At 37.1% G+C, this 22,052-nt stretch overlaps 1 protein-coding gene across 3 annotated transcripts in view; it reads left to right on the top strand.

Moving 5' to 3' along the window:
• The window catches only part of Nrg (Neuroglian), a 33,593-nt gene that overhangs the window by 3,057 nt on the left and 8,484 nt on the right, over positions 1-22,052 (top strand). For 2 of the 3 annotated variants that reach the window (XM_019059974.2, XM_019059975.2), the window contains exons 2-18: positions 12-124; positions 1,221-1,350; positions 2,365-2,480; positions 3,191-3,384; positions 4,305-4,444; positions 5,149-5,310; positions 7,180-7,370; positions 8,352-8,627; positions 9,658-9,835; positions 10,229-10,320; positions 10,563-10,844; positions 11,404-11,591; positions 12,023-12,205; positions 12,742-13,721; positions 14,747-14,913; positions 15,250-15,466; positions 16,271-16,371. In XM_019059974.2, the coding sequence (XP_018915519.1) occupies positions 49-124; positions 1,221-1,350; positions 2,365-2,480; positions 3,191-3,384; positions 4,305-4,444; positions 5,149-5,310; positions 7,180-7,370; positions 8,352-8,627; positions 9,658-9,835; positions 10,229-10,320; positions 10,563-10,844; positions 11,404-11,591; positions 12,023-12,205; positions 12,742-13,721; positions 14,747-14,913; positions 15,250-15,466; positions 16,271-16,371 (3,673 nt within the window). In that variant the 5' untranslated portion in view covers positions 12-48. Of the gene's footprint in view, positions 1-11; positions 125-1,220; positions 1,351-2,364; positions 2,481-3,190; positions 3,385-4,304; positions 4,445-5,148; positions 5,311-7,179; positions 7,371-8,351; positions 8,628-9,657; positions 9,836-10,228; positions 10,321-10,562; positions 10,845-11,403; positions 11,592-12,022; positions 12,206-12,741; positions 13,722-14,746; positions 14,914-15,249; positions 15,467-16,270; positions 16,372-21,701; positions 21,793-22,052 lie in introns of all 3 variants that reach the window. The other variant, XM_019059976.2, reaches the window with a different exon arrangement.

Raw genomic sequence — 22,052 nt, 5'->3', positions numbered from 1 at the left:
TTATTTTACAGGTAGGAGATAAGACTTCCAACTAATCAATAATCCACAATGGATCGGAACAAAATAATGTTAATTTCCCTCGGGATATTAGTCTGTTGTTTACTGCTGTCAAATGCTGCCATGAGTAAGTATCTCGCAAAATTTTCATCTTTTTCTTTCTTCCTTTTACTTAGTTTACAAACTTTCCAAGAGTCAAGGTTCAAATTAAAAGAATAATAAATTCAGGAAGGAGTAGAAGTTTACGTATCAGTTATTATTTATTTATTTATTTTATTATTTTTTTAATTTAAGAACTAGGTAAAATGAGGGATCTCTGACGCATCAATTCTTTTCTTGTATGCATTATGAAAATTTTAAGTTAAAAAACAGTTTGAAAAAAAAAAAAAAAAAAAATGAAACTGAACGAATTGATGGCACTACTATTGAAGCTCTGATAATTTTTTATCTTATTTATCCATGGATATTATTTCAAGGAACTGAAATATATCAATAATTAGAATAGCATAAAACTCAGCCTAATCCAAGTTCTCTTGATCTCCAAACCATTATATAATTGAATTTCATTGAATAAGTTCTGTTCAGAGCATTGGAATTTCACATTGCTGTAAAGTTTTACACTTCTCACTCCTTCTAGTCATTCTGTGAGGTATCCTTTCTTAAACTGAAAATGCAGTCCATATAAATTGTGCCAAATCTGGGAGAATTTCACTATCCTGGACTACTTTGCTCCATCCGTCGCCTAATTTGAGTACGCCATTGCGGTGCAAGACTAGAAAATACTCCGCATGGTCTTAGTCTTGTTTTGTGAATCTGCCTCGTCATGGTCTCAAAGTTGGGCATGTTGAAAATTGAAGGTATTGGCGGAACCAGCAAATTAGCAACAATGTCTTTTCTCCATTTAAACCTGCGGAGATGTATTAATTCTTATAGAGGAGCCAGGTGCTCTGACCAAAATTGATTCTTATAGAGCGGCCAAGTGCTCCAACAAGAATCAATTCTTATAGAGCGGCCAGGTGCTCCGACAAGAATTGATTCTTATAGAGGGGCCAGGTGCTCCGACAAGAATCAATTATTTAACATAGATTTAGATGGAGAGAATCCGGTGTTGCCAAATTGCTGGATCCGTCTTTGATTGAAGGGATGAAAATTCTGTAAGATATAAAAAATACTTTGTGAAAGAACTGTCAGCCCTAAAATGAAAAACAATTTTCTTCTTGCAGTATCATCTCCACCTCGGATAGTGAAACAGCCGCCGACTGATGAAATTCTATTTCAAGTCGTATCCCAGCAGAATGAAAATGATAAACCATTTATCATTGAATGTGAAGCGGAGGCAGAACCTGCTCCCAAGTAAGTTCAAACACTTCTCCTGTCTTCTTTTACCACCAATCTAGTGAGAAGTTTGGTCCATCAGTTTTGACTTGAGGCCCAGACGGAGGTCCTAATGGTTTTTCACACTGCGGCCAAGCCCTGTTTTAGTTTGAATTATTCTGTATTTTTCTTTGAATCTTCAACAATAAATTGATTGCTCCCTACACTCTCCTCATTGCTTGCTACCTTTTTTGGCAAAAAAGTATTGTAGCTCTGATGTTGAGTTTCAAAAAAATGACAACCTTTGCAAAGACAACCCAGCTCATTTTCAAAGAGGTGGTTTGTGAGCCTTTGTGCATTAAAGTTGGTATCAGACTGAACAGTGTTTGAAACACACGCCGGCCCAACAGAAATTTGCCGGTAAGAAATCGCCTTTGGCTGCTAAGGAATTAGTGTTCAAGCCATGGCCGCTAAGAAAATCGTTGTGAAACTCCGTTTTTGGGATTTTTCGGCGCATTTTGAAAGTTGCCATGTTGTGTCGTGGTATCAATTCTTCCCCTCCATCTTCGTCAAGTTTCGTTACATATTGGATCTTGTTGTAAAATTGTTGGGTGGAAAGAGGGAGGGGAAGCTTGGTAGTCGGCGCCGCGATTGGCTGGCGACTGACTGGGCAATTTTTCATATTGGCCCCTCAGATTTGAGAATCTGAGATGGCCCCTAAGGAAAAAAGTTGCAGGCTAGATGGCTGCTAAGACTTCATGCTGAGTTTCAAACTTTGAGACTGAACACACTCTTGATAGAGGGGGGAACCTTATCGGTGCACGTTTCTCTTGCCAAGAGTAATGCTATTCAAATCAAGACTACTTAAGATTAAGATCAATCAATACGGCAACTGCAGACAAGTTGCAGATTTAATTGGACCCATGACCAGGGCAGTACAGCCTCCGTACCCTCTGCTTTCAGTTTCCAGTCTTTTAAACTGTTCCTACTCGGCACACTGGCTCAATTTGTGTCAACATGTTCTCACGAAGGATGTTCTATCTAATTTTTCAGGTATCGGTGGATCAAAAACGGAAAAAATTTTAATTGGCAAGTTTATGACACACGTATTTCACAACAGCCAGGGAGAGGTACCTTGGTTGTCACAAATCCAAAAGAAGAAGATCTAGGTATGTCGAATTTTAATTTATTAAATGTCAGTGAGCATTTCTATCATTCGTCAATGCTTTGTTTGATTAGCCAAGTAAATGGAGTGATTTCCTGTTTGCACAGCAAGTATAAGTTCTAAAGAAGTCAAAGCAAGGAAAACCTGAAAAAGTTTGGGAATACTGCTGAGGAACCTAGAATTTTTTTTCCAGCCAAGATGTTGTACTTTTTCAATTTCAATGCCTTTGCGTCTCAACATTTTCCCGCACAGAATTTTTTTTCCTGAGAAATCATGCCAAAAAATAATATTGAAAAGGCAGGGAAATGTATGTGCAAAATCCCTGAAGTCTAAAATTTTGAAATCCTAAAATAATAATCGCCCTGTTAAAGGATTCTGCCTTTAATTTTCCAAGTTCATAGATTTTTTCGACTATAAACATTCATAAAACTCATAGCTATGGCTGATCAATATAGTTTTTCCACCCAATACTTAAATACCTATTATTTGCCAAATATTTTAATGAACGAATGAGTGTGGTCCATGGAATGACAGCTCTACTCCAACAGCTGCTAATATTAAATCACTTTAAAAAATTATTCCAACTCAATACTTTACATGCCTGCCCATAAGAATCAGCCATGACATATCAGTGAACATTTTTGTTTTTTCAAAACAGTGCTGTTTTTGTTTTACCAAAGTTCTCTCATGAAAAATGATCATTCTTTATTGCAGGTCAGTATCAATGTTTTGCTGAGAACGAAAAAGGTATTGCCACATCAAATTCGGTATTCTTGCGTAAAGCTGAATTGAATTCATTCAAAGATGAGCCTCCAATGACGCTGAGTGCGCAAGAGGGAGATCCTTTCAAACTGACCTGTCAACCCCCTGATGGTTGGCCAAAACCGAATGTATACTGGCTTATTCAAGTAAGTATGTTTGTACTACATTTTAAGCATAATGGGATCTGAACTTGATCAGCGGTACTTAGCTTTGCAGTTAGAGCTTTGTACTTAGAAATGGCGCAGGGTGTCTACAGGTCCGCAAAGTCCAGAAAGGGCGGTCCGGGCGGTCTGGAAGTACAGAAAAAGTGCGGAAATTCCGCAGGAAGGTTCGGAATTTGTTCATTTTTTGTCATTTTTATCGCAATTTGAGCAGAATCAAATTTTTGAAATTTTGTCAGTTAGAGGTACTGAAAAAGTACTGAATTTTTCTATCAAAAAGGTACTGAAGTTCTTGGGAATATACTGAAAAAAATTCTGTAAAAGTACTGATTTTTTGACCAGCCTGTTTTAGTAGACACCTTGTGGCGCGATCACAATGGTGTGTAATTTAAAATCAGGATTGCATGTTTTGCATCTCCAACTGGCAGCATTGTACGCTCTTTAATTTGGAAATGTTTCTGTGTGTGTCCTTTGATTCAGTGTATTGAGGGAGACACAGCAATTTCACAATAACAAGCATTTTTGAATTATTGAGAGATCAACCTCTTTACTACAAGTATCAGAGCTCATTTATAAATCTCTTTATGTATTTCAAATTTTCTTCAAAATCTCTCTCTGTAATTTGAAATCGTGCCAATTCCAAAACTCTTTCCTCCAAAACAAATCTTGGGCCCCTTCAGTTTCAAATTATCAAGTGCGCTATGTACAAATTAATTTTATTAAGCTGAAGATCATGAGAACTTTTTCTGATGGATAATTTACATTCTTTTGTTTTACACCCTCCAATTTTTAGTCGTCAAGTTAATCAAAAGCAAAAAAAAAAAAAAAAAAAAAAAAAGAAACCTGTTTAAATGCAAGCTTAAACCGAATCCTCTCTCATTTTGAATATGTTTTTTTCTTTCCAGAATTTTGATGGTGTTATCAAGAGTATTAACAATTCTCGTATGACACTAGATCCAGAAGGTAATCTGTGGTTTTCTAACGTAACCAGGCTGGATGCAAGTGACGATTTCTTTTATGCTTGCTCTGCTTCTTCGCTCTTTAGGTTAGTATATTGTGTTCAAGGTTGCCAGGTCGCACGATTAAATTTGAATATTCCACATGGGTTTAAAGTAAGAAAAGTGTTGATTTTTCAGCACCAACTGGCAACAGTAATTATATTTTAATCAAGCGGATACACTAGTTTTTCATATGAGCTGGAAATTCAGATTTTTTGTGGCTAATTCTAAGTAAAAACGTTTATATTGTGGATCAGTGATTTTCGTTGTGCAAATCGTGCTCCAAACAAAATTTTGAGGCGGAAAGTTGTATCAGAATGCTTGAAATCATATCTTATCTTGGGGTTTATTTGAACAGTTGTCCAAAAACAAGTCCGCAGTTTCTTTCAATTATTTTTTTAAAATCTTTAATAAAGGGGTAATAAATTTCAGTGAAACTTACGCTATATGGGAAGCTCATAAGGGAACTTAAGGACCATATTTAGGATAGAATGGACAAGGTAAGGACTCAGGCTTGAAATCTTTCTTCTAAGAAAGTTGTGAGAAGCCAATATCCCTGTATTTTTAACATCAATTTTCTGAGATCAATTATCATCTGACAGCACCTAATATTTGCAATTTTGTCCTTCTCCCCAGTAAATATTTTTGTCTAATTACATTTCTAACAATTTTTTATTTTTTGCCAAAGGAGAAATGCGAAACTTTTTTAGCAGCATGATTTTATTTTTAACAATTATTTCATCGTTTTCAGGAATGAATTCAAGCTTGGTAGTCGAGTTCTTCTACAAGTTGTTGCAACAGGCGTATCAAGTGGACAAAACAAACATGCGCCCGTACAGCAGTACGTAACGAGGAAAAACGAAGTTGCACTAAGAGGGAAGAAGATCGAAATGTTCTGTATATTTGGTGGAACGTAAGTTACTAGATTTTCTTCGTCTTTTTTTTTCCAATACTTTTGACAGTGACTCATTAGTTAATCATCAGAGACCTGCTGATTTGCTATTATGATAAGAAACAAGATGGCATGATAGTGTTGTGCCCACACTATTCTAAGGGGAAACCTGAGCTTTACAAGCTGACAAGCTCCAATAGGTCAGTGGCACCCACTATTTTTAAATCATTTTTGGAAATTACGGATTGAACCAAGCTTTGAGGAATTCTTTCTTCAAAACTTAAATGGCAAAAACCTCATTTTGAAAATGCCATAAGTAGGACCTCTTTGTAATCATATTTCTGTTGGGCACTGATGATGCACCGGGGCTGATTGGCTGAACTCATATTCAAGTGTTACCTCGCTATGTCTACTCAACAGTTGGATTTTGATAGGATAATTATTCCCCTAAAAACGAGTATTTAAACTTTTAATGAGATTTTTGGGTTTTTCACAAAATTTTACGTAATGGAAACTACTACAAACCTGCAAAAAAAGAAATAAAATATGGCTTTGTGCAAAACAAAGAAGACTGTTCAGCCTAGACATTTAATAGGTTCCCACTCTCTCAGGCTTTTATAAAATAGTGTATATTTTTATCGCAGTAGAAAATAAGTAATTAAAAAATTATAAGTTGATTTCCTAGTTTTTGGCGGAAATAAATTTTTCAAGAAGTTTTTCAACAAATACAGTTTTAAATGCTAAATACTTCAATACTCCCTGAAATTTTACGTAATTTATAGACAGTCGCCAAGTGAATCACAATTTTTTCTGTTGTTGTAGACAAATAACAATGCTTGATTCAATTGATTGATTCCAAAGATACACAAGTACGCGATAGTGAAATCTCCCAAATGGCTGCTGTGATGACGCGCCGCAGCGTGGAACTTCCTACATATATCAGCCACCTTACTCGCAGGGCGCGAACGTATACTTCTCGAGAATATTACGAAAAATATTGCAGAAACTTTGCAACATCGGACAGATCTTAAGTTTTTTAATCAATAAAAGTGGAAATCTGTCGCATGAACAACTACAGAATATTCAACATGGGTTTTTTTATTGAAAATGATTACCCGACGAAGCGCTTGGGGGGTTGGAGTGGGAAGCGGTCAAGGGGCGTACCTTATCTGAGAGTTAATTAAATTTGGCAACATTATAAGATCAATGAAGCTTAACAGACAAGAGCTTACAGAATTTTCATCAGATACTCTTGAAAAATGACAAGAAAAGTTCTCTATAGGGGCATTTTTTTTTTTTTTTTTTGGAATGATTAAATCGACGCATTTTCCATCCTCATAAAATTGGAGCATTCGGTGATGAAGGTTTGGCCATTGAAAAGTTCATTTTTACGGACAATGTATCAAATTATTAAGCAACACTCGGTTCAAACATATAAGGAATTCCACAGTTTAAAATGACAACCAAAGAAAAGACAATAATTTTAAGAAGAAACCGCTATACCAATAAGGTTCATTTCTGGACGATTGGCAACACAGCATATCCCATACCGTTGGAAGGGGGGGGGGGGCAAGATGTAATTGATATTAGACAAACAGAATCCAATGGGTGCAATTCGTAACCAATTGAATGTTCGACCACCTTTGGAGACCCTCCAGACTCAATAAGGAGCAACAGCGGATTATAACAATTTTCCGACGACAATAACAATGCACTTTTCTCATGTACGTGCAACCGGAAAAGTTCAGTTTTTTTCCGCTAATAAACCTCTGATTTTAAAAAAACTATAGCTCGTTAGAAAGCTGAAGAAATTCTGCAGAAACCGTTTTCTTTGATTTCCTTTAAATTAATTTTGTCACGAGATACGAAAGAATTCATTTGTTTTTTCAGGCCACTCCCACAAATTGTTTGGAGTAAAGATGGGCGACCTATACAGACATCAGATCGGGTCACGCAAGGCAACTATGGTAAAAGTTTGATCATTAAAAGTGTCACTGACGATGATGAAGGGAAATACACCTGTGAAGCCAGTAATGGTGTTGGAGAAGCTAAATCATATTCGATAGATCTTCAAGTCATTTGTAAGTATTCATTTTTATTATTATGCACTCTTCTCTAACCCATTGACTTGACGGCTTTGAGCTATATTAGGCTAGTTTTGCCAGCTCATAGCCATTAGTCAACTTCACATCCAGTGTTCGAAACTCACAGGCGCCAACGCGCTAAATGCGCCCAAAAAATCGGCTATGGCGCCTAAAAAATGAAGGCTCTGCGCCAACGTGGCCCCTAAAAATCTGAATTTCCATATCGGGTGATCATTCGAAATTTTCAGCACTACAAGTGAAAGCTTTTTCTACTCTTCACGATTTCATCCTTAGTGCTTTTGTCTTCCCCAAGTTACAGCTACTTACTAGCTCTGTTACGAAAACATCTTGCGTCTAACTTTTCACTAAATGCGTCGTCATGTGTAGGCAAAAAGTCAATTTGGCTCCTAAAAAATCTTCAATGGCGCCTAAAAATAGGGCTTGATGCGCCACATGGCTCCTAAAACTCAAAGAGGTGAGTTTCGAAACACTGTTCACATCGTAGTTTACAATAGATTGACGATTCTACAGTAGACAGCGTTCAAGCCAATGTGTACATTACCAGTGTAACAAACTAAAAACTTATTTTGCTAGTTGGTTTTGTGCTTTCTTTCAGTATTCTTGTATTCCTGTATAATTGAACGTTTGATAACCTCAAATTTTCCTGATTTTTGCTCATTTTTTGTTTGATTTTCATAATTTTGACAGTGATAGGACAATAAATTTAAATGGTTGTACCTGAATTTCCCTTAAAGAACCATTTATAAATTCTTAGTATTTCGATTTACAAGCTAAGGAAAAGATTACAGGATTACTCGTAGGTGTAAAAAGCCAGGCTGAAAGTAGTTACAGGAAAAAGTGTAAAGTCTCAGTCTCAAAATCCAAAAGTGACAGCCACTCTAATCTCATTCTTTCCCAGTCAAAACATCTTTAACCTACCACTGTGTCTCGCTTATAAGCAAATGAATTGTGTTTCAGCTGTTCCTTATTTCACTGTCGAGCCAGAAATAGTCAACGCTGCAGAGGGCGAAACTGTAACATTCAGTTGTGAAGCCTCCGGTGAACCTGAACCTATCATTCAATGGGTTCATAATGGTAAACCTATCGAGCAAGCCCCGAACAACCCAAGGCGTTCAAAAACGAAAAATTCTGTCACTATAACGAATGTCAGAAGAGAGGACACTGGTAACTACGGTTGTAACGCTACCAACAGTTTGGGTTACGTTTACAAGGATGTCTACGTCAATGTTTTAGGTAAGAGTTATTGTAAAATGAAGAACCCTCACATTCTAACTTTCGAATTTAAAATGTTGCAAAATTTAGTTGATTTTTTTGTGCATCACATGGAGTATCAAATTTTGTCAAAACGTGAAGCTGAAGCGGAACGTTTCCATAAGCTGAAGCTTCGAAATTTCGGTTTTAAAATGTAAATAGGACAAATTTTACTGAATATTTTTCAGGTATTGAAAACTTATCCTTTCTTTGGAATTAGATTTCATTCTGTCTTCAAAAAATGTCCACATGACCCAATTTTAATTTTTTTTAGGTACATCTGTCTTTGAAGGACAAGGTTTGCTCATGAACTATTCTGTGACTTTTGATTTAAAGGTGAATTTCTTTAAAGCCTATGAAAAATATAAGGAAAACTACTACTTGTGCTTAGAGTCATTCCTTAATCAGCCTCTTGCCGCAGAGAGGCCTCCGATGGTTTTTTCTATTGTAGTGCAAGAGGTCCCAAGGCATGAAAAAGACAATTTTTAGGCACTTCTAAAAGCATTCAACTGTTGAGCTTTGTAGGTAGATCCTCGTAAGAGACCTCAATCATTTGCTTGAGCAGCAATTTCAAAATAAAAAATACTATGATTTTGACAAACCGTATAGTAGATTCGTTTCTACTTAAAAATTTGTTAAGCCTTCAAAAATTTTTTGGCATTTCTTATTTTTTTAAAGAAAAATCATTTTAATTAGAAGGGTTCTCTTTCTGAAGTGAAACAGCCATATTTTCCTGCAAAACTACAAAGATTGTATTTTATTAAGATTCTGCAACAGAAGCCTCCCTGAGCTTCTTAGCCACTATGGAAACCATTCAGGGCCTTCCATAAGAAAAGAGTTGATAAAAAAATCATTATGAGCACAAGCCCTAGTCCTAATTTTTCTCATTACTCGAGGGCAATTAATATTCAGTTCTTGCACCTGTACCTTTAACTCTGACTCATCAAATTAGGATATCATTGTTTCCTGTAATGTTTACTTGTAAGACTAAGTTAATGCATTTTACTCTCAGCCCTTGCTCCTGAAATCACGGAACCGCCACGAGACGAAAAAACCGTCAACGGCAGGACAGTGAACATGACTTGTCGTGTCTTCGGAGCTCCGAAACCTCTCGTAAAATGGGTCCGCAATTCAATTGAATTGACTGGTGGTCGCTACACAGTTCTTGAAAACGGAGATTTGCAAATCAGGTATGTATCTTGAATTCAAATTGCTTCATCATAAGCCATTTCAGCCAAGCAAAGTCGGTGGAATCAGGATAAAATAAAAAATTGAAAAAGGCATAATCTTAGGCCCGAGTGCGATGACCTGGCCACTTTTTTGACACTCTCTCTGATGTGGCAAAAAGAGGCTTGTGGCCTATCTTAGCACCTAGACTGAATCTTTTTAGCCGTTTAAATTTTTATACTCTGGTGTGAGAATTAAGTTTTAGTGCAAAAATCTCATGAAAAAGCACTAAAATTCCAACCTTTTATCGTAATTTGAAGTTTTTGCACGGTAGTTGCTAATTGCTGCGATTTGGTTTGATGTGCTGAAGTTGCTCACATTTTTTCTACAATGTTGGATTTTTTATTTATTTTCAGTGATGTTAATTTCCTGGATCAGGGAGAGTACACATGTTATGCTGAAAACAAACTAGGCACTGCAGAAGCTGTTGGAAGTCTTACTGTGAAAGGTAACTTCATCATTTTTCTGGTTTTCAGTCCTGAAATAGAGTTTTATTTAGGGCCAGTTCTATCCCATTCCATTAAATTATCTGTTAAGTTTATCCTAATTTCTGTAATTTTCATAAATATGAATTTATTACTTTAGCGGAGAGCTTTTTAAATATTCTACTTATTTATTCCCACCATGGGCTCAATTTGTTAGAGTAACTCATTTTTCAGCAATTGGTGAAAGTTTAAATTCTCTTTTCAGAAAGGACACGTATCATAGAAGGGCCTGAAGACTATGAGGTTGCAGCCGGTAATACAGCAACGTTCCGGTGTAATGCTGTCACCGATTCCTCTCTCCGTCTAACAATTGACTGGGAAACCGATGGAGGTCCCATTGATTTTGACTCCGAACCGAGGTTTATCCGGTCAAACGATTACTCTCTGACGGTTACGAAAACGACAGAGTTGGATTCCAGGACGTACACTTGTGTGGCTCGCACTGAATTGGACAATGCTACTGCCCAGGCAACTTTGACTGTGCAAGGTTCGTATGGGTTAGTCTGTTTCCTATGCCGTAAGGAGGTAAGACTACTCCAAAATAAGGAAAGCTGGACAAATGAGGTGCAAAAATATTTGGCGCAGCTCTGATTTCTATCATATTTTTTCTTTTTGCAAAACTTCTTGCTTCATGATAAAAAATCTCCATGGTTCTCAAAAATTAGGCTTCTTAACTGAACGATTGGCTTCCAACATTCTGGTATGAAGGCGGACGACCATTCATTAATAACGCAAAAAAATGATCAACCCGAACGATAACTTTTCAATAATTTGCATTAATCATTTTCTTCTCAATTTTGTCCCTCAAAAATCTGAGAATATTTTTAGAAACAATTTTTCACAGAAGTCAGATTATAGACCTAAATGGATGAACCAGTGGAAAATCACCAACAAGTCTTTTAACAATTGGCAGCTTCTAGACAAAAGAACTTGTGCCAGTCCAGGCGTTTTGTCTTTCTTGAGTAAACACTACTCAGAGTATTGCCTCTGAAGTTTCCCTCCATCCATACTGAATGAATATTTTATTGGTTATTGTTATTTTTCAGATGTTCCAAATGCTCCAAAACTTGTCAGTGTCAATTGTGAGAAGAAAGAAGCAACAATTAGATGGTCGCCCTCTGGAGATAACCGTGCTCCGATATCACGATACATCATCCAATATAACACCAGTTTCACCCCTGATGCGTGGGAAAATGCCTTCGACAATGTACCAGCAACTGACATGGCCTATATCGTAAGTTTTCCGTTCGTATATGATCTCAGTCTCTGTCCGAAGGTAATCTTGCGGCTTTTTATGGATCCAAGAATCGCAGGAAGCTAGTCTCCAAGGAGAGCAATTGAAACGTTAAATAGGAGTTGTTTGCCTCTTCCTCTCTTAGGTGTTTAACACTAGGAATGCTAATTGTGGGGTTCATTCATCTTAAGAAAACCAGATCAAAAGAAATTCATGTCGGACTGATGATTATTCGCCCAAATCAAGGAAGCATAGTATTCTGTGAATTTATAACTCAAAAATTTTCGAAACATGAGGAACAAAGTCAAGAAGATTTTGAAATGGAAAAACGCATGCTGCTCCGATAAATCCGAAAAATCAGTATACATGACCATATTGTGTGATGGCTTTGTATTGAAAAACTTTTCATGGTGCCATGTGAACATTTTCAGGTTCCAATGAGCCCTTGGTCAAATTACACATTCCGTGTAATTGCTGTCAACAAAATCGGATCCTCGCAGCCTTCTCCTCACTCTTCAACAGTTTGCACAACACAGCCAGATGTTCCTTACAAAAATCCTGACAACGTAGAAGGCAAAGGAACAGAACCCAACAATATGGTGATTCGTTGGACGGTAAGTCTATGATCTTTAGTTCCATTTTCTTTTCTCCTATATTTGTTCTTGAGGAACCTTCTTGGTATAAGTTGATGAAATCAGGGGGCAAAGAAATAATTTGGAAGCAAGATCCCTGAAATTCTCAAATTTTTCTCTAAACTGATTATCTATTTCGATGATTTTCTAGTTTTAATAGTATTGCAGTTTAGGATCACAAAAATGTATGTACAACTCCAAATCTAATCTTGAGCTGACAAATTAAAATTGGTAAATTTGTTTTTGCTCTTCAGAACACTTTTAGTTTGGAATTAGATGAAAGCAGTTTATTTTTGACTGCAATTACTGTATCCTTATGTTTCCCTAATTTACAAAAAAAAAAAAAAGTTTTTAGCTATGATTTCAACTTGAGCAAAGTCTCCCTTTTTCTCCATATTCACAATCTTTCTTTACAAAAAGTTGCTAACAACAGTAAGTTGTACCCCCTCAACTTTTTCTTCGTTTCCTGGAAAGAATGTATTTATTTAAAACTTACCATGAACCAACGATTGTTTCAGATAATGCCTGAAATCGAACACAATGCTCCTCGATTCCAGTACCGAGTCTCGTGGAAGCGTGACATACCTGGTGAAGGTTGGAGTTCAGACGACATAGTGGATTGGAGGAGATCGGAGCATCTTGTCTCAAATCTGCCAACGTTCCAGCGTTACCAAATCAAGGTTGTGGCCATGAATGAAAAAGGTCAAGCGAACGTTGCTGCAAAAGAAGTTATCGGATACTCAGGTGAAGATGTGCCAACGCAAGCTCCCACCAATTTTACAATTGTTCAAGTGGTCTCTGCTACCAGTGCCATTTTAAGTTGGAACCCTGTACCGCTGGAATCTATCAGGGGCCATTATGAAGGCTACAAGATTCAAACATGGACGGATAAAGACGGGGAAAACGGGGCAAGAGAAATTCTCGTCAAAGGTGATTCGACAAGGGTTCACATCAATAAGTTTGTCCCGGACTCAAAGAATTATGTTCGCGTTTTGGTCTACAATGGCAGATACAATGGGCCGGCTAGTGAAACGTTAAATTTCAAAACAATGGAAGGAGTGCCGGGTACTGTCCAGATGCTCGAAGCAAGTGCTCTTGGCTCTTCAGCTTTGTACTTGACATGGAAGCAACCAGAACAACCAAACGGGCAAATAACGGGCTACAAAATCTACTACCAAACCGTAAAAGGTACCAAAGTTGGTCCCTTGCTAGAGCGGGATCACCACATCCCAGGTTCAAAATTGACACACGCCAAGTTGGCTGGTCTTGAGCCAGGCACTATGTACCGAGTCACGGTGAAAGCAACTACTCGAGCCGGAGAAGGTGAAGGTTACTTCGTCGAAAAAAGAACCAGGGGTTCCCAAGCGGCTCCTCCAGACACACCGCGCTTCAACTGGTTCAGGCTACAGTCTGAAAATGGTTTCTCGAGTGTTAAAGTGGTTTGGCTGCCAAATCTCGAGTCGAGTAAACCAGGTTCTCACTTTTTCGTCAAGTACAGGTAATGATTTGTGTTTTTTCCTGTGAACAGTCTCCAATTATAGTCTCAGGTGTTATTTCCATGTTCGAGTGCTTGAAGTATTATCGAAATGGTTTAAAAAAAAATATATTGGATACTCTGGATGCGTTGTTAAACCCAATAATGCTCATCAGAAATTACCCGATGGCCATTGATGGTTGTTGAACACCGATAGCTGCCCAACAAATTGCTCATAAACTCATTGAGGTTTTTGATTAATGGCCAAAGCTAATCTTTGTAATGATATTAAGCTGATGTCCCTCTTAATAAGTACCTATTCCCAGAAATACATTTGGAACTGTGACATTTCCAAATCTTCACTCAAAGAATGAAGTATTCTTGATGCAATAAAACGGGATCAAAAATTTTGAACCATCTTAATGAAATCAATATTCATCCAAGTCCATTAGCAATATTCATGTTCCAGTATCAAGCCTCAAATTTTTCTTAATTCATTCCAAGGCCATCCATTCATTCATGATCTTGCTATGTTGTTTTAACTCTTATCTATAACTGAAATTAGCCTGACTGCATTTCACATTACCTTATTTCTATATAGTTTTATCTTTTTGACAGAAAAATAAACTATTCAACGCCTGTAAGTAAACTCTCTGTGAATTTTCCCCAGATTGTGAAGAGTGTTCTCACAAAATTTCAAGTTTCTGTGATGCTCAGTTTTCTGCTTTAAAAAATGAAACATCGGAGGAAATCAGGCAACATCTAATGTTGTTAGGCTGATTCTGATAAATTTGTCTCTAGGCTCTAACTTTCATCTAACTCGGAAAGCCCATTTTAAATTGTACATTTCTTCTTAGATATGACAAAACCTGACAAAACTTTGACAAGGCCTCAGTTCGCGATCAATTTTTTTTTACTAACATCAGTGTTGCTTTGTGTTTGTTTGTTTGTTCGTTTGTTTTTTTTTCCAATAGAATTTCAGTCAGGTGGTAATAATATACCAAATTTTCACATCTATCTAATCTCATGCTCTCTCTTCTTATTCTTAGATTGAAACGAGATCCAGTGTGGTTGGAAAGTGATGCTGAGTTGAGTGAAGATTATATCATCGTTCGTGGTTTAAAACCAGGAGAAATCTACGAGTTCAAAGTTGTAGCTGTGGACGGAGAATACATGACTGAATCACATGCTAAAGAAGTAGAAATACCCGTTCTAGGTATGTGTCAATATATCGTGCCTTCTTTTGTTTTTAAGACGCATACAACAATCCACTTAAATTTTCATTTCTAAAATGTGCAGTTTTTAGAAGTATTTAAATATCACACGAACAAGTAAGAACCTAGAGTTGTAAAATTTAAATCTCGTCTTGCTCACAAGCACACAACAAACTCACTAAAAAATATTGGTTCCTCTGAAAGTCAAATACCGGACAGATTTTAAAAATTTTCTATACCTTGACAAAATATCCATTGCAAATGTTTCTTTTATAAGAAAAAATGTGGTTTTGTTGACTTCGACTGTAGCATTCACGGTACTTGTTTTACAATTTCAGAGGGTCCATTAATCTACCCAAGCGGAGGTGATAACATTATTACCGCTGGATGGTTCATAGGCATGATGCTTGCGATTGCCTTCCTAGTCCTGGTTCTCATTCTCATCTGTGTCGTCAAACGCAACCGAGGCGGCAAATATGTCGTTCATGAACGCGAAGCAGTTCATGGAAGGCATGACTACCCAGATGAACCCAACTTCCAAGAATACTCTCAGCCGTAAGTATCAAATCTGGTTTTTTTTTTTATCGTTTTTAAGTGTTCCTGTAACTCTGACTTGGTGTTGAAAATTTAAGTGTGGTAAAAATTTAATCCCCCGAAAGTGGTAGGTACTGGCTTGGCGTATTGTTTAAGGGTTGAAATGCAGGCACATAGGCTCATTTTGAGGCAAATCAACCGTTCCACTTAGCCCCTCACTAGCCTTTCTGCATAGTGCAGACTAAAGATTGCGTTCCCAGTGTAATGTTACAGAAGATAGCAAAGAGTCACTAATGGGAAGCCTCAATTTAATTTCCTCATGATTCTAAAAATCCTGAAATTGGAGACATCATCTGATAAAACGTTAATCACCTAAAAAATTGCCTATAGCCCTATATAAGCACTGATGAAAGGTGCATTAGAGTATCACAAAGGAGGAAAACATCAGTAGAGGTATTTTATGAGCATGGCTGTTAGTAAAATTAGACAAATGAACAAAATTAGGCAACTGGTTTCAATCTTCCAGTCTTAATATAAATAGGCTCACGAATGCACATTTATTTAGTGCCAAAAAATAATCCCACGATAGAGCTTGCTCATTGTATATTGAGACAAAAGTCAAGTATTGTTTTTATCACCTCTCATCAATGGTGCCATCTGGTTGCATGTATTCACCGGTTGAGTGGTGCTAGTTTGGAGCCAATCAAAGATTGACATTTGTCTCAACGTACAATGAAGGAGCTCTGATTTACTTCTGTTTGATCAGGTACTACTAGGGCTCAAAACTGTTTTCCTGATAAAAACATTTGACAATTTTTTTTTCAGGCTTGACAGCAGGTTGCATCGAGGTGGATCCACAAACTCGGACCACAGGCATCCTGAAAGTGATACCGACTCGATGGCCGAGTACGGCGAAGGTGATACGGGTAAGTCAGGCTCTTAACTTTTTCCAGCCCACACGCTCCTTGATTGTGGCTTTATTTGTCAAGCACCAGTTGCACTGTCATCAGTTTCTTTTTGAAATTCACTTTTTGGTGACCAGATTTTAAGTTTTTTGTGTCGTGTAAAGTTTTTGTGGGGGCTGTGACATCGCGTTTTTTTTTTTTTTGTTTGGTTCTTTTTAGGGTCGATTGTTTTTGAGTGATTATCAGAAGCAAAATAAAAGGCAAATAGGTTAGTTGCGCTTGATATAGACTTGTGTTTTGACGGTTAAACTGTTTTTGTGTCCATTATCAATGGATGTACCTTTCTATTGAACAATCTTACGCACTAGCAAAGAATGTGTTGTTCACTGTCCAAAAACAGTTTCCCCATTAATTTTGAATGTAGAAACTTGGCATTTAGAAAGATTTCATTGTTTTCTACTTTTTGATAGAATTCAGTCATCTAACACCATTGAATCTTTTAGTTTGTAAATACGCCATCGCCTCTTTTCTAAAATTCTTTTCTCCACGGTTCCCTATCAAATTCAACCATTCTAATCACCTTTCTTTTATCTAAAAGTTATCTTAGGTTTAAAATGCATTTTCTCTGTTGAAATAAGACACTATGAATGTGAAGCCTCAAACAGATCCAAAAGGCCGTTCTTAGAAAATATGTGATGATATGTTTATGAACTACCAGATTCCGTTCTGTAACTTGTTCGAACTAACTTACTTGTATTTTAGGCCGTTTTCTGAAGGTCAAGGGTTTGTGTTTTTCCCTCTGTTTTGACTTGATTGTTTCAATATTTTTATCACATTTTATGTTTTCGTAATATTATTTCTTGGGGGTCTACTCATAAAATCGGAGAATGAGGAAGCTCAAAAATTCATGACAGTCTGCAAGATAAACTTTTTGGCGCGTATACGTAGTATACCGCCTTTGCGATCGTTTCGAACCCTGCTCGATACAATAACCGAGTCCCTTAGTTCCTTACCGAAAAGTGACTACCGCGAACTTCTGAGATTTTCCAAAGCGTGTAAAAAGTTTATTTATCCGTCAATAATTATGATTTAAAGTTGTTTCTCATTCTGGGGCTCGCTAGTTTATGTGCAGTGAATACCAAGAGTCTACGTTACTTGGTTTTTTTAAAAAAAGCCTAAGAGTACGACGCGCTGATTTAAAATATGCATATATAAGCGGAAGCAAGCGAACTGATTCGAGGATGGCTGACCAGTTCGGCACTCCTTGAATGAGAATTTCACTCACTCCGTTTTGTTCAAAACGTTGCTTTGACATATCTCCACACCACTGTTATCCTTTTCAAAAGTTGGTACTCCTTGCTCTGATAGCCGGGGCCAGCAGGATAGTGGTAAGTGCAATCTGTGATGAGCCTCGAGACTCATTAGACCATTTGCTAAACGTGGCTCATACAGGAGTCCACTCAGCCCTCTCTTCCCCACGCTCCTGATCACTGCGTCGGCGTCACGAAGAACAATGGGCCTTGGGCCGCCTTGGGTCCCAACGCGGCCGATACCCGTACCCCAATTACTCACGCTTCATTAACCATTTCACCGTCACGCTAGGATTCATCCAATTTTCAAAAAAAATTGTTTCGCGTGTATTTAGCAATTTTTTCCTTACTCTCCGTTAAAACACAAATAAAAAGAGACCTCATTCATAAAAATCGGCCGAATAGAAGAGAAGTTACAGTAATCGAAATCCGAAGAAATCAACAAAACCTCGACTTCTCGATACGAAAAATAAAATGAAGGGGAAAAAAAGAAAGTATAAATTACAATTAAATATAATTGACCTCAGAATTTGACAAGCAATTCATTTATATACCTAACGCTGAAAAAACTGGGAGAAATTACAAAAAATTCGCCTCTTGCAAGGGGCTTCTTTGTAAGAATTTTGACCTGAAGACAACGGTCGAATAACAGCAGTACTCCATACAATACACGGTGTGCCTGAACGAGTTAAACATTTTTTATACGTCCAAATCGAAAAATCTTTATATTTTTAACTACAATGTCTCTTGAATCGTTTAAGCAAAAAAAAAAAAAAAAAAAATTCCGTCGAGATTCTGGAACGTAAAGGCGCTTTAAAAGTATTCTGGGGCTATAATAGCTAAATCACCGGTAGTAAATCCCGTTATATTATTAAAAAGAAATTGACTCCATAGTTTAATTCCTTAGTTTCTTGAATACGATTATTTTAAGCACTTAAACATTTATACCACCAATTTTAGCCATGGGGTGATTTCCTGAGAGCCGATAATATCACGAATTTCTCATAGAACCCTTCAACAGTGGCTTGCTTTTTTGGCAGCCGATTCGGCCATCGAACCGGAGTTTAAATGGAAGCTGATAATAACCCAAAGCTCTGAGAAAAATTTTGAGATGAGTATAAGAACGGTTTGTTGTAAGTAACGAGGAGAGGCGGGCAAAGCGGCTAAAATCCGATCTAATTTTTACAGTTTTTCTGTTGAATTAATGTTGCCGCGGGCTTCTGACTGTGTCCACACATAGTTTCTGTTCAGCATATCGATACATAAGTATTTACACACGTAGAATCTAATTTTCACGTCGGGGAGTCGACATATTTTGATTTTTTCGATTTTATACGGAAAATTGATGGTTTTTCGGGATTGAAATTATTATTGTTTCATGAAAAATAAATGCACCCAAAATGACTATAGCATATTGATTTTTACACATTTGCACTCACGAAATTGGTTGGTAAATTCAACGAGTGGGTGCATCGACCTGGTATATCAAGTTTCTGCAATTTTTTACGGCAAATCAGTAGATTTTCGGGATGTAGATTGCTTACTTTCAATTCATGAATGAATAAAGCAACGACATGGTTGAACTTCTTTGCATGGAAAGACGTTTAAAATAACAAAATCAAGACGTATTTAATGCAATTGCATTTATATCGAGTCAATTTCTTTTCAATAATATAACGGGATTTTTACTACCGGTGATTTGGGTATTTTAGCCCCAAAATACCTTTAAATCGACTTTATCTTCTAGGAGTTCGACAGAATTTTTCCTTTCTTCGCTTAAATTATTCCGTAGCACTTTTCTTCAAGAATCTGATAAGATTTTGCTTGAGGCAGATCAAAAAACTTAAATTCGATCGAATAGCTTTCTACTTTCACAATACACGGTCTCGTCAAGGTGCGTCTTTGACCTCGCAGTGTTGGATCGTGAATTCTCTTGTTGTGCTGTTTGCCTATTTTGAAATCTCTGTAAATGAAAACTAAAGGGGTTGATATGTGCGAGTTAATGACGCGCCTTATCAACACATTGTGTTGGAGTTCACTGCTTGTTTTTTTAAAATGTTTTTAATTTATGTATTTAGTTTTCATGTTTTATTTTTATTCCACTTCTAGGATTAACTATAAATTTTTTATTCCTCCTGTCATGGGTGTTATTTTATGTGCATCACCATTTGGATGTTGAGCACTTGGTTTATTTTTTTGGATCTTAGCATCAGCAATGTCATCTCACATATTATTTTCCAATGTTTGTTTACCACTCAGAATTTCATTCATCATTACTGTATATATTTTCATACTCATCAGTATTGAATTTTACTTTTATGCAGCATGATTTCAGTGAAAAAGAGCTTGCCCAAACTTTGCAACAGAGTTAAGCCTGAACATAAATTTTAACTTTTGTTCATCCCCCCGTCAAGACCTCAATCTCATAAGAAGCTTAGAAATGAATCTGTTTTAAATAAATTTTTTATAAATCCAAGGCCGAATTTTATGATATTCCCTGAAATTTCCTCTTGCTTGAAATCTTCTTTAAGTTTCCTCAACGTGCTTACTGCAGAAGTGGCGGTGACACAAACAGGTTGACAAACGGCAAAATAGTCACTATGACTGCTCAATCTGAAGGTAGTTTCAAGTCTGGGCGACTTTAGGGTGTGCCCTAAAATTCCGGCCTAATGGGCCTGTTGTAAACTTTTGCTAGAGCAAAAATAAGAGTTGTCTCTCACAGATAATGTCTCAAAAATCAAGATGAGCGCATCGGTAAAGTCTGAAATGCACTCATAATTTCACAATCTGCGAAAGTAATTCGCGGTTTTTTTAGCTTCCCGTTTCAAAAACGATACTATGGCACAGGTGAACATTTTGTTAGAGGAGTTGTTCCATTGTCGCAATGTTCATCATGGCCGACGCCAATCCGCCAAAACATGTTAAACAAGACAAGATAACACTGGACTAGGATAAGAGCAGATAAATCAGCGTGTTTACGTTCCTATTTTCCTTGCCCGCCTTGATTGACCTTGATCTCTCCTCGAATTACGCACTGAACTGCGGAAGCGTCAGCCACGATGAATATTGCAACGATGGAACGACTCCTTTAACAAATTGTTCACCTGTGCTGGAGTATCGTTTTTGAAGCGGGAAGCTCAAAAAAACGCAAATTTCTTACGCAGATTGTGAAGTTATGAGTGCATTTCAGACTTTGCCAATGCACTCATCGTGATTTTTGAGACATTATCTGTATCTGTAAGAAACAACTCTCATTTTTGCTCTAGCAAAAGTTTGCAACAGGCCCATAGGAGTACAGAGCATAGACAATTCATTTCGAACAGCCTGAAGACATTTATGCTATTAGAGCAAGCTAACTACTAAGTTAATGTAGTTTTTTACTTTTTTCTCCAGGCAAGTTTATCTCGAAAAGAAAGTGTGTTCATTAGTTGAGGAGATAGTCAGCTCTGAGAAAAAACGAGAATTAATGACCCAAAGAATAAAAAAATCACTAGCAGGGAGGGAGAGTCTTGTTTGTCGCTTTAGTCTCTTGCTGTTCTATCATTGTTCCCCACCTGGCACATTCTACTCCTGTTTTAATGTCACTGGATTCGTTAGGGAGTAGCACCATCTGAGGATGACGTCCAAAGAGACAGAATTGCCCTAAGATTCGCCCCTCAATTTTTTCAGAACAAATAGAGAGGATAAATTTCTAATAGAGGGCTTTAAACTTCCTACCACCTATATTTTTTCCATCAGTTCAAGATTTCTGGCAACTTAAAATGATTGATATGTCCAAAAAATTCATGATCTCCTCCATAATCACGTATTCAAGCATCTAAATCAGGCTATCCACCTCCTGGGATTGATTTTATTCTACAGAGGAAATCCGCACTATCAATTCTTCATGAGCTTCTAAATTTTTAAGTGATCAGTGTTCTCCAATTATCCTTGCATGCTTTTTCTCCTTTCAATATATGGCTGTGTTCATGTTTTATTTCATTTTTTTCTGTTATTATTTTTCTTTTCTTTTTTTTTTGCCTTGCATGTTATCATGTGTAGAGGGTATGAATGAAGATGGATCCTTCATCGGTTTATACGGGAGGCAAAAAAAGCAAGGTGAAACATCAAGCGGATTTGCTACCTCCGTCTAGTAAGTCCGATTTGCCTCTCAACTTTGAACTCCTCAGCTTTTTACACTTAATTCTTGTGCAAGCTTTGAGAGCATATTTTAGCTTCGAATGGAAAAAATTCTGGAGGAATGGAGAAACCGAACAAGTCTAACACTCAAATTCTGATAAAAAAATCTAATCTTTAACTGAAAAATCAATATGATACGGAATGGAGTTTCTTTCACGTATTTGAACTATCCTCACAACACTCTTCAGATTCTAATGGAAGTAAATAATTTAG

Source organism: Bemisia tabaci, chromosome 6 (assembly GCF_918797505.1).
Source record: "Bemisia tabaci chromosome 6, PGI_BMITA_v3".
In the NCBI taxonomy this organism is placed as follows: domain Eukaryota; kingdom Metazoa; phylum Arthropoda; class Insecta; order Hemiptera; family Aleyrodidae; genus Bemisia; species Bemisia tabaci.
Note: the sequence above shows the minus strand (reverse complement) of the source record. Positions and strands in the feature narration are given on the sequence as shown.